This window comes from Lepeophtheirus salmonis, chromosome 8, assembly GCF_016086655.4.
Source record: "Lepeophtheirus salmonis chromosome 8, UVic_Lsal_1.4, whole genome shotgun sequence".
NCBI lineage: Eukaryota > Metazoa > Arthropoda > Copepoda > Siphonostomatoida > Caligidae > Lepeophtheirus > Lepeophtheirus salmonis.
In genome coordinates, this window is record NC_052138.2 from 7,253,327 (window position 1) to 7,275,304 (window position 21,978).

The window sequence follows — 21,978 nt, forward strand, 5'->3', positions numbered from 1 at the left end:
TCCACAAAGTGACAAGATATTAATGAGTAAAAAGTGTTTGGCAAGTAACGAGTATAGCTTGTAATTCTTTAAATGTTTTTGTTTTTTTAGAAACTCGAGAATAATAGAGCTGCAAATTAAAGACAGTTTTAAACAATGAATTTCTGCAAAAAAAAAATACCACCAGAAAAGATATATTCATCGGAATCGGGAAAATAATGTTTAACTTGTGATTCTGATATATTGCTAGTAGTTAACTATTTATTACTTTTCTAAGTTATGAAAAAAAAGTTATTAAAAATATCCGTCAAGATATAAAAAACGACCATGTCTATTTGTTACTTGAGTCTTATAAATTTATAAATATTGAAATAAAATCATTTATGATAAAAATGCTCGAAAACTCTGGAAAAAAAACCCCAATGAACACAATTTAATCGTGAACAAAAATGTTCTAAACACATACGATAGGTGCAGATATTGATATTTTAGGGGAATAAGTTTTTTAAAAGCATCTAAGGAAGCTCGCCTTTGCAAAATTTGAATATGGAAATTTGTGCGGTGGGATTAATCGCCCTGGAAAAAACTCGTCGGGCAAAGGAATCGCCTTCTTTTAAATAATGTAAATATTATTTACATGAAACTCAGGAAGGCCATTTATTTTATCCACTGTACATCTAGAAATTTATGGCAAAATTGTATTTTTTAACTATTATTTAAAATATTAATATCGGGAATTATTACTAGATCGAATCGGACTCGGCATCAGGATTTTTTTTTAATTGTCCCATCACTACTATTTTTACATGAAGCGCTTAACATTTGGTATGTCATTATCTTGCAGCATTTCTTCTATTAAAAAAAACAGAAAAAAGGAGGCTCAAAATAATGTTCCTCCCAATTGAGTTATTATTAAATAATAACTCAATTGGGAATTGTTCATGGTAATGATGAAAATCAGTTGCATATTTTAGCTCTCTTTTTTTCTTTTTTTTTGGCGAACTGAAGGGTAAATTTTCCTTTCCTAAGCTGTTGTCATAAGGAGTTAACTACCTTTTCTACCGCATAAAACATACTGTTGATATAACATTTGGGTATGTTCATTAAAGGCGGAGAGTAATCTTGAGGATTTGTTGTGGAGCTATAAGTCTTTGATGGACTCAGAGTAGGATTGAGGATTGACATTGGAGTAGTTATTACCAATGTTCTTGTTTATTTCCTTCTTCATTCCCCCCCCCCTCGTCACAGCGGCTGGTAGCTGATTTAATGAAAAATCATGACAATTAAGCTTCTATCCTCCTGAACATTTTTTAAATTACCAGGGTTACCATTTTCATTTTTACTTTCGTTTTTTTTTAAGATGCCCAAAAAGCTTCGGATTAGCATCATTAGTTAACAGCTTAAAAACAAGAACCATTCGAAGTGATCATTCAATCAATGTGCATTACACTATAAGAGAGAAAAATAGAAATATCAACAGCTGAAAAAAAAATACAATGTAAATTATATTAGAGAAGAAACGCCGTACTGGATATAAAACTTTTTAAATTTCGAAACCTCTCTTGTATAATCTTTCTTTTTTTATTCCATTGTTTCAAACATAAACAAATGGGTTTACCGTACATTATCTTATTTACGTATTAAAGTATAATTATGTTGCATTAGTAGACGTTTGTAAGCAATTTTCTTCCCCTTAATCCAAAGAAATTGAGCATTAAGGATGAATAATTCCATTTAAGTTCCTTCTCTAATGTTCGTATATATGGATATAATAGAGCTCTGATATCCATGTCTTACAGCAATCTATTTGGGTAAGACTCCTCATCACTTCATAATTGTATTCCTACATCTAATAATCAAATATTAATTAGCTATATAAAATATTCTATATCATTTCTTTTTCATATTTTCCCCTAGCTAGGGCAAATCTCTCAAAACCCAGCAATATAAATTTTATATGAATGTAACTTTTATATGTATATTATACATCATAGGTGAACTTAATTTATCAAGTAAGAGCATAGGTATTATATAAAATTTTACCTATAATATACATAAATTATAGATATTAAGTGTTCTTACTATTTTTTTTTTCTTCTTACATTTACTTTCTCAGTCAGCTGTTGCTTAAATTAGGAGAAAATAAACAAATTATAAAAAGCTTATAATCCATAATTTTATTCAAACACAATACTTCATTTCTCTTAGAGGCAACCATCACTGTCAGAGTGCATGTCTACATATAGCATTAAAACCAATTTAAGATAAAATAAATAAATCACCCAGATTTCGAAGTTTGGCGTGTCTTCAGTGATACAAAGCAAAAAAGATCGAAAATTTGCAGAAGCCTTTAATTATGATTGCATCCCCTTTATTTTTAATTAAAAAGTTTCATTACACAACCAAACGACAGCTGAAACAAAGATGAATAAGTTTTGCTTTTATCCTATGTCTCTAAGTGTAAAAATATTGAAATAGCAACAAAAGAGACAACGCGTTTGGGATCTCCTTCCCACCATTGTCAGTGCCGAGAAAGCTGCAGAGACCGTTGGCATCTCCATCCAGACTGCCTACAATATCAAGAAGTATATTACAGCCCCGCACAGCCAAGAAGACCAACACTTCTGAAGCAAAAACATGGCTGACTTCTACCTGCCTCCTACTACAGCCCTTTCCACAATCCTCTGGATCTGTATATATGTTTCAGGCGTATATTAACACTTCTATTGATTATTGGACATTTGGCCGAACGACCATTTGGGGCATTTGGCCGAAAAGTGATATTTAATTTATTGATATATACGATTGTATATTTTATTTCAATTTAAAAAGATATTATGATAAATAGTTGTCTTTTTTATACAATATCTACCGAAATGTAAATTAATACTTCTTCGTCAATCCATTAGTATTTTCCAATATGTAAAAATCATGTAGAATGATAATTGATAGCAGAGAAGTGATGAGCACTTCTTCCATTCGTATTAATGTCCTGTTTGTTTATTATATAGTTTATTTTAAGTACTACAACGGTAAAGATTCAAACTATATTCGAACCACAAACTTATGTGCTGTGTTTATAGGTATAATGATAATTTATTAATATAATTGATTTAAAAAAATCTGCAAACACTCTATATAGTTGATACTGAGAAAATTGATAGAATTATATGCTAGCTTGGAATAGAAACCATTTTGTTGGAAAATAATGATATATTTCTATGCAATTTGTGGCAAACAAATTTTTGACTTTTTGACTCGCACATGTTTCATTTTAACATACAGAAGAAATGATATTTCATGAAAAAGACCATATGTGGAGGTTTGTGCTCTATCGAGCGGCAATTATAGTTGTATATGTTACTATCTATATCTGTGTGTATATATATACAATATAACTTGTGTGTGTGTGTCCTGTATGGGTGCCCACACCGTAGGACATAGGAGTCTGAAACATTGCATGGGCGCCTCTTTTGAATCTGGTCAGGCTAAGAACGGATTGTCGATGTTTTTTCAGGAGGGGGGTAATATAAGGGGGACTTATTCTATAACAAAACACAAAAACAGTTTTTTGGAGCTCAAAGAGACTAGATAGGGGGTTAAATTATAAATCAAAAAGGGCCTGGCGTCTAAAAAACAACTATAGGAATAAGGGCGTTTTCTATATTTATTCAAAATAAAATTTACTTCCATAATTAAGGAAATTATCATTTCAGCTTCAACATTTGCTCTGAAAGTTAGGTTGATAACTAGTGATATGGGTCTATCAAATCAGGGGATATAGAGGAAGATTTGGAATAACGCTAAAGAAAGGCAATATCATTAACACTTTTCCTAATCTCCTCTTATCCAATGAAACAATATGTCTCATCGCAGATATCCCACATTTGATCAATAGCCTACGAAATCTTTTAATAAGAGGACATACGATAATAATACCAGCACATTTTATAAAGAAATATGTAAAATCTTTCCTCTGATGCTGGGGACATGGAACATTTGACAAATGTCAAAGAAGTCTATTGACCCACGACAATTTCAAATAATCAAAGTGAACCTTGCTCCTCACCTTCTCATCCGACAAAAAGCAGTGGCAATTCAAGTGTTTGTTTCTAATGGATCATTTGATAATAAATATCTTACGACGCCATGGTTTAGTGATCAAGTAGAGCTTTGATTTGACCTTACCACCTCCAGAAGACGCTCTGTTACTCTCAGTATGTGATTAATGTCAAAATATAAAGAGACCATGGATTTTCTTTATTCTTTCCTAGATCTTTTTGAGAACTTACACATTAATGGCTATAATGGATGGAAGCAAATCCAAAGAGAATTTGTTCTCCTCTATAAGAGCAAAAAATCCTTCACGAAATATAACGGAGTTTAAAAATTGTCTAAAATTAGTCACTTTATCACAGTACATCTCAGGGAAAGATACTGAGAGTAATCAAATTGATAATTCCGTGTTCTTTACTGATCTGGAGAATATATTTCAACAGCTTCCTTCAAAAGTGGAGGTTAATTCTAACCAAAAACAATTCCACTTCTTTGCCTGAACTCGAATACCTCGAAAAAAAAATTCTTTAACTCACTTGGGAGGTTATTACATTTGCAGAACTATCAAGTAGGCCTGTCTTCAATGTTTAAAGTATTATACTAAAGACTATAATGATTGCTCTTCTTTAAATTTACTTTCTAAAAAAAAAGTCTTTTTTCGGAAAACTCATTAATTTATTGTAGCAATTCTTCAATTTCATTGTTTGAAAAAACTAGATATATATTTGAAAGCTACGATCCAAGAATATGTCAAATGAACAATTTGTTTCATGAGATATATTCATCAATCCAGAGAAATCTTTCCAATGAATTTAATACTTTTTGTCACCTTGAAGCAATTGGTAAAATTGAAAAAAAAATCAAAATCAATTGTCAGCGAAACTCTTACTGTAGGAAGAAAAATATAAAATTTGAAGGTGTCTCAAATGTCTTAGTGGCAAGTAATGCGTGCAAAGCTTAAAAATGAGGCAAATTGCTTCTTAAATTGTAAATCATCTATTTATTTGTATATTATTTTCAAGAATATATTTAACTTTGTAACAAATTAAGAATTTGATTTAATTTTACATTATTCATTTATATAAGCTTAGGGTTTTAGGTTATTACTCCATATTTTTTCTCTTTAGATGACGTGCATGATGACCAAACTCTCCTTTTCAATGTCCTTATTTATTTCCTCTCCCCCCCCCCTTGTCACAGCCTAAAATTGTCAGGGTTGATTTTGGGTAATTTTTCTTTACATGCCCATTATATACAGGATTTTCATCACAACTAATTACACACATAAATTATGGATGAATGAGCGCTTTCTTTGTTGCATACTCTCATTAAATATATAGGCACATATGTATAATTTTATCGACAGTGTGTAATTAGTTTCTTAATTATATAATTATAAATTGATTGATGCTTATAAATGATACGCGATAATCACATTTATTGAATGAAAGAAAGGAAGGGATATATTACGTTTTATGAGTGTAAGGGGAAATCTATAAATATCTATCTAATAAAGAAGTATTTAAAAAAATAATTAAGAAGTATACAGCATTCTCAAATAAAAGAAAAACACTCAAGTGTCCAAAAAATATCCAAGTAGATAATGCAAAATGCCAAGTCCATAGAAACCATGATTTAATTAGTCTTCATGATCATTAAATATATATTTATAGCCCATAATGAGTCTTTCACAGACGTAGTTACAAAGTTCATTTTCACAGATGAGAGACTCGGGTCGTCTTTTGATTGAAGAGGAACTATGGATTAGATTGGGACTAAAAACAGTCGCCAAATTGCTATAGCCCATTTTATTATCCGACTCAAATGAGGCAACGAAATGCAAGTGTCTTAAAATATACTCCAAAAGAATTTGTGCTCCTGGCTCAAGGGTTGATACGGCGTATTTTAATTTGTCAAGGACGGAGGTATCATCCTCATCTGGAATGGAATGGACACGATTGGTAATGGCTTCTAAGAAATCCCCTTTCTTCGACTCAGATATTAAAGGATCAGGGAGTTCTCGTATATAGAGCTTTAAAGAACTCGTTATCACACTAAACTCATTACTGCTCTCAAAGGATCGGTAGTCGTTTTGATCCACATCAAGTCTGCAAAAAATATAGGTATTTTATAAATAAACAAGGCGAATATAAGAATCAATATGTGGGGGGTTCTTACCTGATTTTTTGTACCGTTACGTCGTATCCATTAACACGATATAAGCCCTCCTTGCGAATAAATTCATTCTCTATCCTTTTGACCGCGCGAACAACGAATTCAGGTAGTTTAATCTCCCCATCTCGGAAATCTGGGTCAACTATACTCGCAACATACTCTAAATCATTACCAAAGACAGCCTCTTTAAGAAGAATTCCACTCTCTTCCAGTTCTTCTTTCTGCTTCCGCCCGTTCTTATCAAAAAAGCGAGAGAGGACGAGTCGACGTCGAGAGGGAGCTCGACTTAAAAAGCTTTTGGCATCATGTTTAATTTCTCCAAAAGGAGAGAGGGAATTTGCAGTCGTTGGACTTGCCGGCTTCTTCTTCCGGAGTTGGACCTAGTAGGGGATTTAAAAGAGGAGTCTCATAGGAACATCAAACGGATTAACAAGGTTTTACTCACCGACATGCCGCGCAAGTTAAAGGATTGAGAGATGTGTCGATGTCTTGAAAATGGAGACTTTGAACTTTGCTCAGTATTCCTATCTGTAATGTCAATGATAAATATTATATATACGTGAATAGATCTCGTTTAAGATGAGTAAGTATGACTGAGATTATAGCAATCTGTGTATCTCTCCCGTCTAAGTTGGAAGCTTTTAAAAGGCGTGCTCAATTATTTGTATATAACTATTTGCTTAAAGGGGAATAAATCCCCCGTCTAGAAGAATTCTCAGGCGTTCTCCCGAATAAGGGGAAAAAATCCCCCTGGTTTAAAAGCAAATAAAAAGGTAAATCAACTTAAATTATTAATTTAAAAAGAAAATCGTCAAAATAGTTACTTATTTTTTAATAAATATGTATAATTTAAGTAGAATATGAATATTTAGGTAAAAGCTAAGGATAATTCTTACCGAGCCCTGGTTCCAAAGGGGAAGTTTTTTCTCTGAAAGATTTGTACCTCGAAATCTTCCTTGAGCCACCCCTGGAGTGACTAAGATCGTTCAAAAAATAAGATACATATTACAAGAGTTATATATGTACATGTATGAAATGAAAACAATTAACTCACACAACGTTCCTGGGATTACTCTCGTCCTCCTGACTGATTCCACTTCCAACACTTAAAAAAGACTTTGATCCAGGCCTTGAACTCAGAATGTCTCTTACATCGAAAGGAAACGACAGGAGAAGAAAATTCATCCTCTGAATCATAGTCTAATGGAATAAGTTTAAACTCATAGGAGGGTGTGCCTAGACTCCACCATTTAGTAGAAGATGCACTCCAATCAAGCTTCCAGGATCGGAGATCAAAGACTTTGAATGGGCTTGGCTTGCAAATAAAAATAATATATTTTGTCAACTGTGTTATGTTCAATAGATACAGGGATATTGAGTAGAGAGAAAACTCCTCTTACCCGTTTTTTTCCACTATCAGACACATCCGCTTCCGTCGTTGACGTTCTCCGATTGCCAGCCCTCTCCTCTTCTTTCTCCTCTTCACTGAGAAAAAAGTTCTTGTAGTCTCTCTTATCGTTGAAAAGGAGGAGATATCCTTCGGATGTACAAACGACATGAAATTGCTTTTTATGGCCTTCAGGATATGTAAGGAGAGGGCCATCTACCATGGGGGTTCCAAACTCCTTGTCAAATACTTTTGATATCTACATAAATATAGGAGAATCAATCATTACTAATTTGAATAGTGAATGATTAGTATATGATCCTCGCATAAAGGATCACTTACTCGATGATGAGACCCAGTTTTTCCACGATAGGGAAGTCTCCATAGGGATTTTCGATTCTTTGCATCAAAGAAATACAGCTTTCCAGTCCGAGGATCCGTTGCAGTTTGCCAAAGGGTTTCGTTTGAGGGATCGTAGTAAACGATAAATCCACTTGTTTTATCAAAGAGCTTTGTATAACCCTGAGGATTGAGTGTTTTATCCGATAAGAATCCAAGTCTAGGAAGGAATGACGATACTTTATAAATAGTAAAAAAAAGAAGGGATTCAAAAGAAAGAGAGAGAAAGAGAGAGACTTAAGTCCTTTACTGAAAGAGTTCATTCTCGGTGTATATTTTTTCGAGGCACTCTCTTTTTAGACACTTAAATGATTAAATAGATCATCTTTCATTATTCGTAATATAGTATCCAATAATTTCATTAGAAGCATTGTATAAATGATTTACATATTATATGTGTATTGTATCCTTACCTCGAGTTCTGATCAAGTCGTTCGAGATCCAAAATGCTCTCATCATGAAGTTCTTCTGCTTTGTAAAAATCCTCACTCAAATCATGGGCTCTATTCTCTGACTGAAAGAGATTTGCCATTAAAAATCTTAGTATCTTGCTCAATACCTGTTTGTACATAGAATAAATGCTTCTTTGACAACAATGGGATTTTGACTCAAGAGTGTTGTACATATATGTATATAGGACATTAAATCGAATTGTTCGTAGTTTTTCTACAATCATTATTTGGGGGATTTACATTTGTATTTATTTTGAAAAGAAGTCAGAATCCCAAATGAAATTCCAGGGATTAAATTGACGTTCTCTGATACTCTATGTATGTACTTGAACATTGGAGGTAAAGATCCTACTATGTGCAGGTGTTGTTATGCAACATTACTAATGAAGAAGCAAGCATGGACTAAGGTAGGTATGCATAAAAAAGGCATACAATGTTGTTTTTATTGAGCAATTTAGGAATTTCCAAGTGAGTTTTGTAGTGTTGTGTATTCTATAATAATTATCAAATCCACTCACTCAAATGGTGGATGAGTCAATTTCCAAACTCCAAAAAAACTGAGTCGACTTTATAATATGTGTTTGAGTTGGCTTGATTTTTATTAATAAGCATTATCAAACACCTTGAGTTTCGTGCATAGAGATAGAGTGCATACATAGACTGAGCAAAAGCAAAGAAAAAGTTTTGAAGCCGAAAGTTAGTTGACCAAAACAATGGAAAGGCTAGTTATTTATACAGCAATCTTCTATGGAATCATCCATTACTTTTATAAAAAAGGTAGAATTCCATTAAAAAAATATAATTAGATGTAAAATAGAGTGAGGATTGAACATAAACATATTTGAAGCGTCCTCTTTGTTGTTAATATACTTATTTATTACTACTATCATTTGAATATTTTGGTCAACTAGAACAGCGTCAACTTCTTTTTCACATTGCAACTCTTTGTTTTTATCTCATTGCTGTCTGGAAGTGATTTTCCAATCAATTATAAAATCTTTTAGGGTATTTTAATGTCCATGGATTAAAATCATATTACACAATTGATAAGGACCCGGATTTGCGTAGTTGCTACCTGATTATACATATTTTTATTTTCCAAAACTGATATCATTATCCTTAAATAGATAATATAAAACTAATAACCAAAGAAGGGATATGTGTAAAGAAAAAACTAAGTAAACCGATAAGAAAAGGAAAAACGGTTGTTGCGTGTGCTCTTTGTTCATTATTTAATCAGTCGTGGGTGTGTTAACGACTTCCTCAAAAAGAAGAATTCTTGCCTATTTTTGGTGTAAATTGATTTGAAAATTAATAATAAAAAAATATATGGATTTAGATATAACTATACCCTTTACCCTTCACTAATGATATTTTCAATGTAGAAGGTTCTCCTTTTTAAAGCAGTAATTCATTTACTGGCCCAAAATCACAAAAAGCAGCTAATATTAGTAAGGTTATTTACTCAGGTATATCATATCTATGCTTTTGTAAAAAAAAATTTTAGTCATAAATTTGTGAAAATCCATAGCTATTTACAAAATAAAATTAAATTTTTTGAAAAAAAATTGTATTAAAAAGTGAAAATTCCTTTTGGAGGAGGCTACATCCACTCCGGCCCATCTCTTACCGAAGCCCTTGCACCGTGATAAAGTTTAATACGTTGTTTAAAGCATTACTCTTTACTCAAATTGGCACAACATAATAATTTAGATAGTTCTTTACATATGGAGAAATTATGGCAATATTCATGATTAATTTAATTAAATAATTAATTAATGTACTCACAGGATTCTGGGATGAACACTCGGATGGACCTAGAATATATGAAAAACGCTCTTTAGCTATTTCTATATACATACATATATAAAATATTAATTTAACAAAATATATATCAAAACTATTTTCCTTTTAAAGGAAAATTAATTAAATAGTTTTCAAAAATACCTTTTAATCAGTGAATTGAAAATAGAAAATTATACAAATACCATCAAATTTTGTAACTACTTAAAAATAAAAGCCTTTCTTCCTCAGTCATCAAATGCTATAAAAAAACATAACAATAACAAAATCCTTCGTATGGCATTGAGTAGGAGTTTTTGAGGAGAGGAGGATTGACCCTTATTTTATGGAAAGGACACAATATTCAAGGAGTAGATCTGTGTTTTATATTAGGTATGTTACAAAATGCCGAAAAAAACTTGCAGAAGGGGTGTGCAGAAGTCTAGAAGTATTTTGGGGATCTTTTCAGAAATACTAGATTTTCATTGCTTAAATGGGAAAAATCAATTTGAAATTATTTATATTTAATGTAGATAATTGTTTAATCTTTTACCCAATTGTTTTTTTTTTCAATAACTAGCTTCGTGTAATCGCAGCATTTGCTGGGAAATAAGTATTTTTAAGATAGTCTTAAAAATACAAATAAATTAAAATGGATCAAACGAAAGTTATAATGGTTGTTTAAACATTTATTTTTTAAGTATTAAATAAACTTTCTAATTAATTTGTTAATGCAAAGTGCATACATTTTAACCCGACATTAGAACCTCCAATCATTATTTCTGCGCAATATTTAAAGACTTTGTCCTAATATTCCTTTTTTTCTCAATTGGAGGTATTTATCAGTAAAATATTTTGCAAAATACAATATTCTGTAATTCCTGAAAATTTTATTCATTTCTCTTCATGATGAAAATAGTTGTGTTTTTTTTTTTAAATATCATATTAGATCACATATTTTGGTGTAGGTTATAACATAAACAGTAGGGGAAAAAGGGATGAAATTCCGATGCTAATTGGTCGTAACTTCCTTAATATTGAAGCTAGAGACATGCTTTTGGTATCAAAATCTGCTCGAAAAAACAGGTTTAAAAGTAAAATATTAAAATAATTTTTTTTTTTGCAACATACCGATTTATATTTTAAAAAGCCAGATTTAAAATTAATGTTTTGAGTATAAAACAAAATAAACGTTTGGGATATCCTTTCCACAAAAAAAAAAAATGTGATAAAAAAAGTCATGAAAGAAATATATTTGATAAAAAAATTAGAAACCGATTTTTTTTAAATGCAAATTTGTATGAACCGGAATGTTAAAAAAATCACTAAACCTTCCTATGTTAATGATAAAATTAACATTATTTAACAGTCCAAATTCCACGGTTTTCTGCCTACCCCTGTATATTAGTATATTATAAGCTATAACGAAGGACGAAATGGATAAAGCAATACAGGGACTGTGCTTTTTTTATAAATAGACAATGATTCGGTTTTTCAAAGGACGGTTCGCAACCCTAATTGTAACTGATCTAATGAGATGTTTTCCTCTAAAACGTTCTTCAAATGTTTAAGTTTCTTTTTATAACATGCCCAAGTTTATATTTAGAGTGAAATAATGCTGTCAATAGCTTTGGAAAGTAAAAAGCCGGTATCCAATTAGAAAAAGTCACTTCCACTTTCTGGTACACATTTTATATACCTCCTTGATGTCCTGTATCTCAATTGTTCATACAAAAAATGAAGAAAAGAAAAAAAAAGGATCAAGTGTCAAGTTACAAGATTCCAAACATAGTCAAATCGTGACTCATGTGCAATTACAAATGTAAGCATTCCTTCCGTTCTCTCATTTTTATGCGTGCATATACATATGTATGTTTCTTTCTGACTTCCTCATTTCAATGCGTAATTAAATCTAATGATTATTATTGAACATTCACATATTATTATATTAACATTCTTAATGTACATACATAACATTGATTATTAGGGATGTATGGGTCACGAAATTTAGACGTTCGGTCCAAAATTGTGGACGCATAAAAACAATCTTTGCTTAATGAGTCATCATTAAGGATGGGATAACAGAGACGTATGGTACCACTGAATCAGGGGCATCTGCAGAATTACATGTATATATATTTTTTTCAGGGGTTTTCTTTTTCTTCTTTGGGTTTTTGGAATTTTTTTGCAAATTAAATTGAACATAACAAACTTTTTAGAGAAAAATTTAAAAAATTCATAGATATTCTCCAAAAAATTACATTTTTGGAAAAAATATTTGAAAAATTAAATTTTTGGTAATTTTTTTTCAAAATCCACAGATATCTACAAAAAGTTTCAAAAATTTAAATTCAAATATTTTTTGAATTTTTGGATCACATAATTATTTCCTTCTCTGTATTTTAGATTCATATATCTTTACATTCCAAAAAACACCTAGCAAATTTATCACAAAATAATATTTATTAATTAATTTAACACAAGTGACAATCATTTGTCGTTCATCGTTCAAACAAACAAAAACAAAAAACGAGCTCGGGTAAATGAAAAAAGATAATAACATCTTAACAAAAATCTGCTAAACAATTCAACTAAAAAGCAACACTATAAGACAATTCAATTCCGATCGAACCTCTCCAGCACTTCGTGGGATCTTAAGAGACTAGTAAGTATGCAAGAGTTCTTACTTCTTGCAGCGTAGAGAATAAATAGTACCTTTGTTATTATTTAAATTCAAAAATTACATTTTATCGAAAAAATTCTAAAATCCATAGCTATTCTCAAAAAATTACATGTTTTCGTAAAACATTTCATATTTTAAACTTTTACTCTGCCGCATAATTTTCCCGAATGAAATTTGTTTTTTTGTAGTAATTTCCAAAAATTACATAATTTGGGTGTAGCTACAGCCCATCCTCTACGGACGCCCCTGTGAATTAAGACATTCTTAATCTCAGCTGCCTGTTTATATGATTTTGAGTGTAGAAAATGAATTACTACATAGTAATAGAGTTGAACCATCTACATTTAAAAAAAAATTAGTGTAGGGAAAATAACATAATTATATTAATTTTAAAATAATTATGCTATTTTTCCATTGCTAAATGACATCCTGACATATATTAGAACGTGACGTCAGCAGCAATCCATATTGCCTATATTGTAAACTGGCACTAGTACCCAGCATCGTCCAGAGTAATTAGGTGTCCGCTAATAGACAAATTTATCTTAAATAATATTAAAGATTATCCCCCTAAGAAATTCACAGTGTTGCACCCCGATTTTTTCATAAGCACACTCACACGTAACGGCTCAATACTTATATCAATTCATTCCTATGTGTTCTGTTCTCTAGAATAAAAGAACAATAATAAGATATATGAGATGACTGATGAGTAGAGTTGGGATTTGTTTAAGAGTGCGAGGAGAAGGCGCGAGCGATACATATGGTATTACCAAATTGAGACCCTTATTAGTATGATCTGCCTGTTATATTGATTTTGAGGGAGAAAAGGAATTACTGTAATAAAGAGTAGATCCTTCTATATTTTAAATAGCTATTGTAATTATATTTTAAATCATATACAATTATTTTATTTTGCATTTTAAAATTAATTTACACAAAAGATAGGCGATAATTCTTCTTTCAGAGAGAGATGTTACCCCCCCCCCGACTGCTTAAATAATGAACAAAAAGAAAGAAAGAGCAGATGCATCGAGCGTTTCTCTTTTTCTTATCAGTCCGTTTTTTTTTTTTTTGTTATTTCAATGTTCCTTTAATTAGTATAATTAAACATAATAATATTACATTGACTCCACATGACCTAGGAATCTTCTTTGAAGTCCACATAAATAATGTATATTTCCTTCCCAAGAAACGACCGGGCGCAAACCTACGTACATTAATTTCCAAAGAATAATTTATCCCGGCCGCGTTGTTCATTGAGTTACATTGTTTCACATAGCTTAGTTTTTTTCTTTTCACAGATCCGTTCTTTAATCATCATAGAACTCAGTCAGTGATTTCCTCATCAATCCATTTTTACACTCTTTTTAAAGGATAATGGCAAACTATTCTCATACTTATATTAGCTTGTAAACAGAGATTAGTGCCGTCTTGCGGCAAGATAATTTAACTTCCTGAATTATACTTTTATTTATAGAGTTAGTTTCTAGTAGTTCTCAAACTCAAAAAATACTTGACATAAGTAAAGACGATTATTTTGTAAATACCTCAAACTCGTTCCAAATATCTTCTGAAAAACTGGACATATTTATATGAGTCTTTGCTTTCCCTATCAAGGAATGTCTAATTATTCCTACGAAATACAAATTTTATAAGTAACTATCCAAATAAAAGATACTGATGGCGCCAAATTGACAAATATTTGGTAAGTAATGATTCATAACAAAGGATAGGAACGACACCATAACTTACAAATTATAAAATTAGACCAGTTAAACCTAGTTCTAAAACCCCCTACACTCTTACAGTTTATAACTGACAGTTTCAACTGGGCAAGACATACATATTTTTATATTATAAACGTTATATTTTATTTAGGAACATAATAAATATTTTGTGCCCCTTGGAGTTATTTCTTGATAGCAAGCTTGAACCTGATTTTATAAACTCAAAGTAAAATGTGAGTATCATTCCCTAAGTTGAACTCGATTCCACTTCCATCATTGAAATCTCGAACACGAGAATTTGGATTTGAATGTAACTCTAATTATTTAGTATAAAGTACTAGGTATGTTACTCATTAGAGGGCGCTGTAAAATTCTTCACATCATGCACTTTTTTTAAACAACAAGATACATACGATCACACTACCTTGCGGATAATATATATTTTTTTAGTTTGTTCATGTCTTATCGCTAAACGGTGATACTTTACTTGACCGATTTTCGGTGGAGCGACCAATAGAACCAGTCCAACTATGCCTCATTGCCTATAGAACCTTCCAATTGTCGGTATCGTTTGTTGTTTAGACTTTAGGTCAATTTTTGGTGGAGTATCGGGAAAAGAGGCAAAGTAGAACTATAAAATCATACTGAACAAAATCAGCGAACAACGATACAGACAATAGGGCAATAAGGCATAGTTCTCCATTTCCGATGCTCCACTGAAAACCGGGCTAATGTCCCATTTTTACTACTAGCTTTTACCCACTCTCAACCTAGAATGCCAAGAGGGAAAAGATAGATTTGAAAAAAAAAAATATATATATAGTCTTCTGTATTTCTCTTGTTGCTGTTAACTTTAAATGATTATGTAGGGAATAGTTATTAATTATTATATTCATTGAATTGATAATAATCTTATCAATGACTGAGTATAACATGACACGAATTCTAAACGAAGCCCTTTGACTTATATAAATTACTATAAAAATCGGAATCATTTGTAGTAGTTCCTTTTTTGAGTTCATAATACATAGAGTCAGATGCTTTAAATCATTCAATATGTCGTTACCTCACTAACATAAAAATATCCTATGTATTTTGTTATCAGCTGTCGAGTACCTCATCTCACTTTTTTACGTCATGGCTATTTTATATTTAATTGTTTTTGTTATATGAGCATATGGGTAATTATTTCACTGCCCAGGAACTGAGGATTAGCCAGAAAACCATTTGGAACTATTTACATAAGGGTGGTCTTCAGAAGAAGCTCCATGCATGGGTGCCACAAAAATTGACACAAAATAACCTTTTGGATCGAATTGATGCTTACTACTCTTTGCTGAAACGTAGGGAAATTGATCCATTTTTGAACTGTATGGTGACTTTCCATGAAAAATGGGTCACATGCGAAAACAACAGCAAAAAAGATTGTGGTCAAGCCTTAGTGTAGCGGCTTAACGATCGCCAAGCCTGGATTAACGCCCAAAAAGGTATTACTTTGTGTTGGTGGGATTGGAAAGGATTCATCCACTATGAGCTGCTCCCATAGGGCAAAACAACAACTGACTAGATTGAAGCTGGCGATAGACCAAAAGTGGCAAGAATTGGCCAACAGAAAGGGTGTTGTATTCCATCAAGACAACGCCAGGCGACAAGCATCGTTAACGACGTATTAGAAGCTCCAAGAGCTTCTATCGCATCTGCCGTATAGTTTTAGACCTGGCACTAATCAATTATCACCTTTTCAAGAATTAGTAAAAAAATTTTCTTGATTTTACAAAAATGGCCTCAAGAGAGGCCTATGAAAATGAGCTGGTCAAGTTTTTACCAATAGGTACGAAGACTTCTTTTATAGCGGAATTATGAAATTGCCTTCAAAAGGGACAAAACTTATCCAACAAAATCAGGCATATTTGATCTAAATCGAATAATCCTAAATATGTTATTTTTATTGTCAAAATAATGCAACATAACTTTTTACTTCACCTATTATATATATATTGTTAGCCAGATTATGAAAACATTTAGAAATGTATAGCTGCGCAAATAATAAAATTTTACTAAGCAATATAATACAGTATTGAATAAAATTCTTTAAAGGATATTAATATTATGAATATATACATATGTGTAATTCAGTATAAAAAATGTAGAGGAATATTAAGTCAATGATAGCCTGGAAGTACTTAAGAGATAAATAGCGGTTGGTATGATTTACATATTTGGCTAACTACCAGATTATTTTGAGCCTCTTCTTTTTTTAATTAAATGTCAAGGGTAAAACGGGACTGGAGACAACTTATTAAATTAATTAAAACAACTGAAAGGACTATATGCTAGATTTTTGTTTATTTAAAAAAGCAAGACATTATGAAAGACTAGTGTTATGTTGGTCCTTAATTAGGACTGCCGTTCAGTTCAGTCCCACTTGTCAGTCCTTAAAGAAAGTAAAATCGATCCCTCGTGATGCCAATGAGTATGTATTTCCTCTTTTTAATTATTCCATTATATATTAGAATAAATTATATTACTAAGTAACAATATAATATGTTCGTACTATATTGTATTATAATGAAAAACAATAATATTTTTTGTAAGATATGTACAATAATCTTAATACATATTTCATATATCTTATTTGGCTTAATAAACCATCGATATTTATATGAAAATTCCAAGGGCCGACAGCTAAATACCGTTCCCAAGGAAAGAAGGTCCTAAGGATCGATAGAACCGGTGCTAAGACTGGACTGGAGCGGACAGAATAAAAAAGGACCCACACAACACTAAATAAAACCATATTAATTAACTATTAAATAGAAATCAATAATCACTTTTTCGGAATAAATCCTACGTTCATCAGTTCAACTCAACCTCTCACCCCCATGTTTTGAACTTTGATCAATGAATCATGAATTATAACACCAGCAGCATACCCCATAGTATTATTATTTGATTTATTCAGTTAATAATAAATGTCTTGAGCAATTTTTTTTTTTTTTGTTCCTCAAGTGAGTGACAATGTGTTCATGTTATTTAAAAACTTTGTAACATAAATATAACATTGTGCTGGAACGAAGTGCAGTGAGAGAGAAGAACTGTCTATATACACACCTAGTAAGGGTCCCCCATAGGCCATAACTACTCATTTTGAAGGAGGAGTGGGGGTTAAGAGTTTGCCCTTTATGAGTCACGGGTGAAATATTACTTCATAATAATTTAACTAATGTAAGGAAATAGTTTTGAGAAAATGTTCTCGTATAACAATATATATTGTAGGAAATATGTATAAAGTAATATGTGGCTCGTCAAGACAAAAGCAAGCTGGGATGATTTTTCTTAAAACTGAGTCTGGATTACAGTTAAACATCATATAGATTATCGATCAGTTATAGAAAAAGATAAAATAGAGCAAGGTTAATAGAAATGCAAGGTTATCCTATCATGTAATCGGGCTTGCCAGAATTTTCAATTTGATGTGCCGTACCGACTGAAGAGTAAACAGACAGATTTTGACGTCATAGGGGTACTCTAACACTAACAATCAAGGAAGACCATATACAGCTACTCTCGGTAATAGTTATACTCTTTGACGTCACACTTAAATAACCTGGTGGAAGTGAAGAATAAGTCGGCAAAGCGTTAAAGTATAACCTTGTATTTCTATTAACTTTGAAATAGATTATATTTGAATGACCACTCATCAGAGCTCTAAAAATAAGAATAATACAAGGGTGCCCTGAAAAGTTTCCGACCTCAACGTGAAGATAATCACATCTATCCAGTATCTGTTGATAGTTACTTACCAAAATTTAAATCATTTTGTACCGGCGGTTGTTATATGACAGTCGTTTGAGGGATTTGATGCTATTATTTTTGTGAAAATGGGCAAAATTGAATATCAAGCTCTCATTAAATATTTGCCTTTCAAAATGGCTGAAACTTTGCTGAGTAACTGTGAATAGATCCTCGATAGATGTAGGGTTTCTAACCTTCACTTAAAAAACGGAATCATCCCGTATTGATCTGAAACCAGACGCACTTTGTCCCGTAATAATGTTAGTTTTAAACAATGGTGAGCAAAATGCCGCTGGAAAATGAATTTGAGGCACAAATATGTATACCATTTTTCTATAGATGCACTGTTTCAGAATGGGTGTTGTACTGTCTATCTATTGTTTTATGTTAATGTATACAGTTTTATATAAGCATGATAGGTTCCTGCTTATAAAAGATTCTTATTTTATCCAGTTGATTTTGTTTATTATTACAGTGAATTGTTGGATAATCATTTATTTTCCATGTGTTCATGTCACTCACAAATATGCATCTAATTTAATTCAGGTTTAGATAGTTAAAAATCGGAAAACATTGGCTGCCAACCGTCACTTAAAAAACCGAATCGTCCGTTATTTGATAAAAAGCATCCGTTCCGTACCTACCAATGAGGTGTCCCTTATTTATTTTTCAGAGAGTTGACAACCCTAGGTAGATGTCACTAGCTATATAGTGATGACATAACACATATGTAATATATATTGTATATATATTAGTGTTGAGTTACATTGTGATTCGCAAGAGGGGTATGAGACCCTTATGATTTTTAGTAGAACTAACTCATTTGGACTTTTATAGAAGTTATGTCTAGATTAGTTTGAAAGAAAATTCGCTCTAGATCGGTCACATTTAAAAGATTTGTTTCAAAATTTGAAATTTCGACCTAGAATAATGTCATGACACGGCGTGAGCTCGCAAATACAAAAAACTGTCTGAGATCACAGTCTGAACCGAAATATCGTTCCAAATCGGTCTAGAATAACTCACTTAAGACCGAGTCTCAACACTAATATCTATGAATACTAATTACTAATTAATAGGTTAAGAATATCCCCAACAGATGACTCTGTGAGAATACCTTATTTATTTTATTATCTAATTCCTTACATACAGGGTACTTTGAATCCTCTTTTTTCGCAGACGTTGAGTTGTTGAAGGATCAGATCCAACTCCTCTGTTTCTTGTCTTAGATCCGGGAGACTCGATGATGTTCCACGAAGGAGTGAATTATGCATGTTTGTCGATCTCTACTGGATTTTGTAGTAGATTTGTATTAAATGAGAGAGTGTGGAGCAGCACTTACATAGGCAGTAGTCGCCGTTATATACAATATACTAATCTATGCACAGTTTGTCTAATAATATGTAACTTTGAATCATGTGGAAGAAGGACTAACGAAGAAGAAGAAAAAGAATAAGTAAAACGAACTTAACCCACAAGAGTTTTAATAAGTTGCTGTTTTCTTCGTATGTTCTATGTACTCTTCAATATTGTACATATAAACACATAAAAGTGTGTAGACTGTATTTTTTTATCATAAGATTCGATTACATTGTGTTTTTTGTAATGTATGTAAGTAGTTTTTTCTCTCTCTCTCTCTGCATACATAGATATATTCGTATGTTGTTATAGTAGTAGCCCTGTAAAGATTATGATACGATGATTAAGTACCTACATACTATGCTACATATTATCAGAAGAGCTCCGTCTGATAAGACAGAATGATATCAAAAGATTATCATATTCTACTGCAAATACTACAATATTTACTCAGAATTAATAGGAATAATATTTAATTGTCATCTGAAAAAAAGAATCAAAGGAATAGTTATTTTGATTATGTTTGTCGTCAATTGTCGTTTAAAAAAATTTAATTCCACTTTTAAATGACATGAAATCATGAATGATCTTCAGAAGGGTAAAGTTAAAGTCTATAGAATGCATAGAACGCGTATCCAATTGCTTATGAAATGTATTGAAGTGGAATATTCATGATGATAATTAATGAATTAGCTCTTTTTAGAATTGTAAAATATATATTAAAATGCTGTATATGACCCAATAACATGACGTGATTGTTGTCTCTGTTGTGATAAAGACTAACTTACACCTAGAGACTGAGTGGAATACAGAACAGGAGACAATATAATTGATCTTGAAAGGAACATTTTGATTTAATTTCCATATTTACAATGGTCTTGATTATACGTTATAGCAATGGGTCGAGACCAAAAAAAGATTAAAAATTAGTGGGTTCAAGATTAATACCTTCAAAAAACACATTTTCAATATAAAATGAGAATATTCAAATTCAAAATGGAAATTGTGCAATTCAAAATGAAATCAGTCAAATTTAAAATAAGAATATTCAAACTTATATTAACGGTAGTCAAAGGTTGGAGTATAAAATATTTACTAGCTTTTGGGCAAAATCTTTTTCACGTGACTCTATTAAACTTACTAGATATTTTAAATTGGATTGAGCAATAAGACTATAGGCGCCCAATCTAACTATTTTTACAAGAAGCGAATTTTCCTATTAGAATATCGGCCCCTTTCAAATGACTAGAGGCCTTATCGATTTAATTACAACAGATTCACCATAACTTCCAATGCTATATATATTTTTGAATTTGATTGTTCCTATTTTGAGTTTGACTACTCCATTTTGAATTAAACTATTCTCGTTTTGAGTTGGAACTGGTATAGAGGTACTCCAAACCTATAAAACAAAGTAGCGAAATCCGCCTTTTCCTATGGCTAGGAGAAAACACCATTCAACTCCTCACGCAAGGAGTCACTTTAGAGATATCACAAATGAAGTTACTTTATCAATTTCCCTCGTAACAAAATCAATTTGTCTTCCCTTAGCAGAATATACATTGTTAGTTTAATTACAAGGGTGAATTTATGTGGTTCCGCCGTTAGTTGTAGATAAAATGGTAAAAAAGGTGTCCTTAGACGAGTGCAAGGCTTTTTGTAATTGCAACCTGAACAGGGTAATTCCGAACAATGTTTTTGTTCACTGTTTGGGATACCTCGTTCATTATTGGTTCCTTTTTTACATACCGACTGGTCGTAATTTCTACAACTCTAGTTATAAATAGTGATAATATTTATGTAGAGCATGAGGAGATGGCGAGAGCGAGTACAATTATGGTATACTTTTTTACTGAATTATAGTAAAAGAAATCCATAATAATCCATTTTTTTAATGGATTTTTTTTTTTTTTTCATTAATGTTGATATCCATGGTAATCAAAACAAAACAGTATCGATCGCACTCGACGATTTCCATTATTTTATCTACATTTTTGACAATTTGTCTTATAATCATGGTACATTGTTCACATTCAAATTACTGGAACGGAATACACGAAACCAAAATTACAGTATCAGGACAATAAACATCATTTACATATTCAGCCACCTGTTTTTTGTTGTCGCCTTGTTCGAAGAAAAGCTGTAAAATAGGGGTTATTTTCTCTTTGCTGGTGTCCA

The 21,978-nt window shown here is 31.7% G+C and overlaps 1 protein-coding gene across 5 annotated transcripts; it reads right to left on the minus strand.

The window, feature by feature from the left end:
- Positions 1 to 5,471: 5,471 nt before the first annotated feature.
- Positions 5,472 to 20,075, minus strand: LOC121122665 (WW domain-containing protein tag-325). 5 transcript variants are annotated; one of them, XM_040717696.2, is made up of 10 exons: positions 19,589 to 20,075; positions 10,237 to 10,265; positions 8,410 to 8,510; positions 7,940 to 8,156; positions 7,611 to 7,856; positions 7,265 to 7,525; positions 7,107 to 7,186; positions 6,656 to 6,738; positions 6,214 to 6,590; positions 5,472 to 6,143 (listed from the first exon to the last, which is right to left on the minus strand). In XM_040717696.2, exons 1-6 carry the CDS (start codon positions 19,710 to 19,712, stop codon positions 7,280 to 7,282), a joined length of 963 nt encoding a protein of 320 aa, XP_040573630.1. In that variant the 5' UTR covers positions 19,713 to 20,075; the 3' UTR covers positions 5,472 to 6,143; positions 6,214 to 6,590; positions 6,656 to 6,738; positions 7,107 to 7,186; positions 7,265 to 7,279. The 5 variants fall into 5 exon arrangements, with proteins under 5 accessions (XP_040573630.1, XP_071746419.1, XP_071746423.1 ...); XM_071890318.1 differs by having other exon boundaries at positions 19,585 to 20,047; XM_071890322.1 differs by lacking the exons at positions 10,237 to 10,265; positions 19,589 to 20,075 and adding an exon at positions 8,689 to 8,852.
- Between the last annotated feature and the right edge of the window lie 1,903 nt (positions 20,076 to 21,978).